This window comes from Vigna angularis, chromosome 1 (genome assembly GCF_016808095.1).
Source record: "Vigna angularis cultivar LongXiaoDou No.4 chromosome 1, ASM1680809v1, whole genome shotgun sequence".
NCBI classification, from domain to species: Eukaryota; Viridiplantae; Streptophyta; class Magnoliopsida; order Fabales; family Fabaceae; genus Vigna; species Vigna angularis.
The window spans coordinates 63,371,978-63,375,964 of record NC_068970.1 but is presented as its reverse complement, the minus strand read 5'-3'; the positions used below and the strand labels follow the sequence as shown (position 1 = coordinate 63,375,964).

At 32.5% G+C, this 3,987-nt stretch overlaps 1 protein-coding gene across 1 annotated transcript; it reads left to right on the top strand.

The window, feature by feature from the left end:
- The first annotated feature begins 562 nt into the window (after nucleotides 1–562).
- On the top strand, nucleotides 563–3,068 carry LOC108346850 (auxin-responsive protein IAA27). The gene is made up of 5 exons (XM_017585900.1): nucleotides 563–1,280; nucleotides 1,984–2,207; nucleotides 2,284–2,428; nucleotides 2,534–2,595; nucleotides 2,710–3,068. The coding sequence occupies exons 1-5, from the start codon at nucleotides 877–879 to the stop codon at nucleotides 2,745–2,747; spliced, it is 873 nt and encodes a 290-aa protein (XP_017441389.1). The 5' UTR covers nucleotides 563–876; the 3' UTR covers nucleotides 2,748–3,068.
- Nucleotides 3,069–3,987: the final 919 nt, after the last annotated feature.

Genomic DNA, 3,987 nt, shown 5'->3' with positions numbered 1-3,987 from the left:
AGGTTAGCATAGAAGGAAAGATTAAATTTAGTTTATAGATAACCTTTAAAAATTTGTTTTCGAAACTTTTATTCTTATTATTAAAGTTCGTTTTTTTTATATAGTACATACATAATGACTTTTTCAGCAAGAAAATCTAAGTTATTTTACATATTTAACTAATTAGAAATAATTATAAAAGTAACATGCAAACAATTATTATTATTTAACAATCCTCGTAAAATAGTTATATTAAAAAACAATAATTTATCATTAAATGATGATATAATTCTCTTACAGTATTAAAATATTTAAATTAAATCGAGTTTTTAATTCTATTCTTTAATTTAGTACTCTTAGTGTTTTCTTTTTTTTAGTTTGATTTATGAAGGATGATTCTGTGGAAAACTAGAATAAGTCTGACATTATTAAACAGGTATGCTTGGCTATGATTTTGTATGTAACACACATTCTTGTTTATTTTTAGAGAAGATATGTATAAAATAAGCAAAGTATGGCGGATACTTTGTGTGGATTGTCGGAGTAGTTGGTCACAAAAAGATTCACAAAAATTTATAAAAAACTAAAAAGGAAAAACAGCCTTCAAAGAATTTTTTTAAATTTGTAGAATAAAGCGGAAACAGTTCCGCGTTTTCTTTTGCAAACTGCATCCTCGTTCTTTGTTTAATGTTGCCACTTCCCTGTCATATTTATTTTTTGATTCCCTTCAATGCAATTGGGTAACACTACTTAACAGAGCAGAGAGAAAAGCTTCAATCACTCGTTCACTCACATAACATCAGATATATATCTTTCTACTGTGGTGTTGTGATTATTTAATTCCATATATTCTCTCTTTTCTTGATTTGTGTTGTGAAACAGTTAAAAGTAGAGTTGATGTCTGAGCCATTGGAAGAGGTTCCTTCAATGAAAGGAGGGTGCGAAGAAGGGTTGAACCTGAGGGCCACTGAGCTAAGGCTTGGGTTGCCAGGGCGTGAGTCACCTGAGAGGGAGGGCGCGTTTAAGGCTGTGGTGGTGTCTGGGTCCAAAAGGGGTTTCTCTGATGCCATTGATGGAGGTTCTGGAAACTGGAATGGTGGATCTGAAGTGGGTTTGGGAAAAGATGTTGTCTTGTTCTCTCCGAGGGGAACTGTTAGTGCTGCCAAGTCTCTCACCCTCACTGCAACAGACTGCACCAAACAGCCTACTGTTTTGGGTGCTTCTGTTCTCAAAGAAACTGTTCCACACTCTCCAAAACCGCTGCATGAGAAGAAACCTCAGATTTCTGCTCCAGCTGCGAAGTATATATTTTACTTTATCCTTGTTTCTTGCCATTACCTATTAGATAAGTTTGTATGCTGCTTACTGTTTTTTGTTCGGGTTTGTTACATTGTTTCTTTCTCTGTTTTATTTTATCTTAGTTTGTCGATGTTGGTTCGGACTTTATTAAATTATTTGATGTGTTTGTGTTGTCTCTGTTTGGTGTTTATAGTTTTTTGTTTATGTTTTCAAGAAATTGGATGCAAGATGTTTCTTCTGGTACTGAGTAGGTGGATAAGCGAGTTTCTTTCTTTCTTTTCTGTTGTAACCAGTTGGAATTTACCTCAAGCTTTGGTTTCTAACTCGTTTTTGGTTAGCGTTGCGTGATCCATGTAGTTTGAATTGATTCCATATACTGGGATTAAACTTTGTTTTTGTTATTCCATCAGAAAATAGTATGAAATGAACAATCTTAGTCTGTTGCCGCTGGTTATATTCTCATGTTGGTCTCTAGTGCTATTTCTTGTCTTCTATGTAATTCAGAACATTCTTTCTATGTTAATAATGATCTTATAGCTACTTTGGTTGTTCCACAACTTTTCTTGGATGTCTTGGTTGGTTGTCTGTGATCTTTGTTTTTGGTGTATGATTGAGATTTCACTTCTCCAAGTATGATTTTCTGTTCTTCCTGTTACTGAAAAAAATTCAGCCTATCATTGTGTAATTTTTGGTTGTTTGAATCAGGGCGCAAGTTGTGGGGTGGCCACCAATCCGTTCTTTCAGGAAGAACTCAATGGCTCAGCCTCAGAAGAATGAAGATGCTGAGGCAGAAGCCAAGTCTGAATGTCTTTATGTTAAAGTCAGCATGGAAGGTGCTCCATACTTGAGGAAAGTGGATCTTAATAGTTTTGGCACTTACAAGGAACTCTCTTTGGCACTCGAAAAGATGTTTAGTTGTTTTACAATCAGTAAGTTCCCTTCTACTCCACTTGCTCTGATGCATATCAGCAAATATTCTGATGATGTTTTTACTGACAAGATCAGGTCAATGTGGCTCTTATGGGATTTCTTCTAGTCGAGAAAAATTAAGTGAAAGTAGATTGATGGATCTTCTTCATGGTTCAGAATATGTTCTTACATATGAAGACAAGGATGGAGATTGGATGCTAGTTGGTGATGTTCCCTGGGAGTAAGTGCAATTTCATGATTAATAGAAGATGTAATGTAATTCCTTTATATGTTTTTCATTTTGTTCAAGGAAGCATATCTAAAGTGATTCTAACTGTTCTTTTAGGATGTTCACTGAATCTTGCAAGAGGCTGAGGATAATGAAGAGTTCTGAAGCAATTGGGCTAGGTAGCTCCAAAATTAATCTCTTATACTCTGTTTTCCATCACCCAGAATTATGAGTAGTCATAATTCTGGTGTGTATGTTTATTGCTATACTGATATGAGTTGTAATCACTGCAGCACCTAGGGCGGTGGAAAAGTGCAAAAGTCGCAACTAATGGACTGGTGTATGGTTCTGTGGTGTGATCCTGAAGGATGAAAGATGAGATTTAAGCATATAATACCTTATTTCTTATGTATAATTTTCTATATAGGAGATTGGGGTGTCCTAAACTTTTTATTGGGCAAGTTATATTGATGACAACATGTTAGTTTTTGTTGTAGCCGTCTATATCATGTTGATGTAGAGGTTTAAGGTTTTAGGTTGTTGTTCTCCCACACTTCAATTATGTAAATTTTGTAGTACTCCTTCCCCTTTCTCTGTAAGAGAGCTTTTGTTTGTCTTGCCAAACTAAGAAAACAAAGTCACACTTTCTATATGTGCATTTCACCACTCCTATATTGTAAAGTTAAATACTTATTTTTAATCGATAGTGTTTTTCAAAATTATGTCCATTCCCATCATACATTTTTCTTTGTCAAATGAGTTGGGCTTTAATACTCTTCTAATCTTTATCAAAATTTAAATTTAACTTCAAAAAAAATTAAAATCAAACCTCCATTTGTTTCGTTTTATTTTTTGAGCTTTTGCAGTTGCTATACTATATTAATTTTATAGATTTTTCATGTAACACAGTATCATATTAAAGTATACTTATTTTGTACATTAAGTCTCTAATTTTTTATTAATAATTTATTATTTTTTGGGGTTAAAATTAATGTTAGGAACCTCGCTTAACATGCTGAACATCCTCTCTCTTCAATTTGTTATTGGTTGAGATTAAAACTATTAGTGTTTCCAACATCATCGATATGTGATTATTCAGTCCTTTGTTTCATTAATGAAATTTGTTTCTACCTTCCTTTTATGATCATGTATAAACAAACCAAACTTGTTATTATTAATTCCAACCTACAACGTATCCCTTATCTTCATTATTTTTACCACAATCAACTTTGTACAATGATAAAATTTATAAAAGTTTTTCTATAAACATATTAGAAAAAATAAAATAAATGGGTTTTTACATAAACTAAAATGAATTGATATAAAATATTATATATATGTATGTGTGTCTATATATAATATTTTATATGAACTCTTTAATATAAATTTAATTTTTAATATTATTTTACCCTAAAAATTTATTTTATTTTATTTATGAAGTATTTATTGAGAACTTTGTTTAAATAATATTTAAATAACATTTATCACTCCAACTGCAAAACCAAAATCACAGTAAAATAGCTCGCCATGGGTGCTCCACAGCCCAAAAATAGGGTGTTGCTCCCTCCACC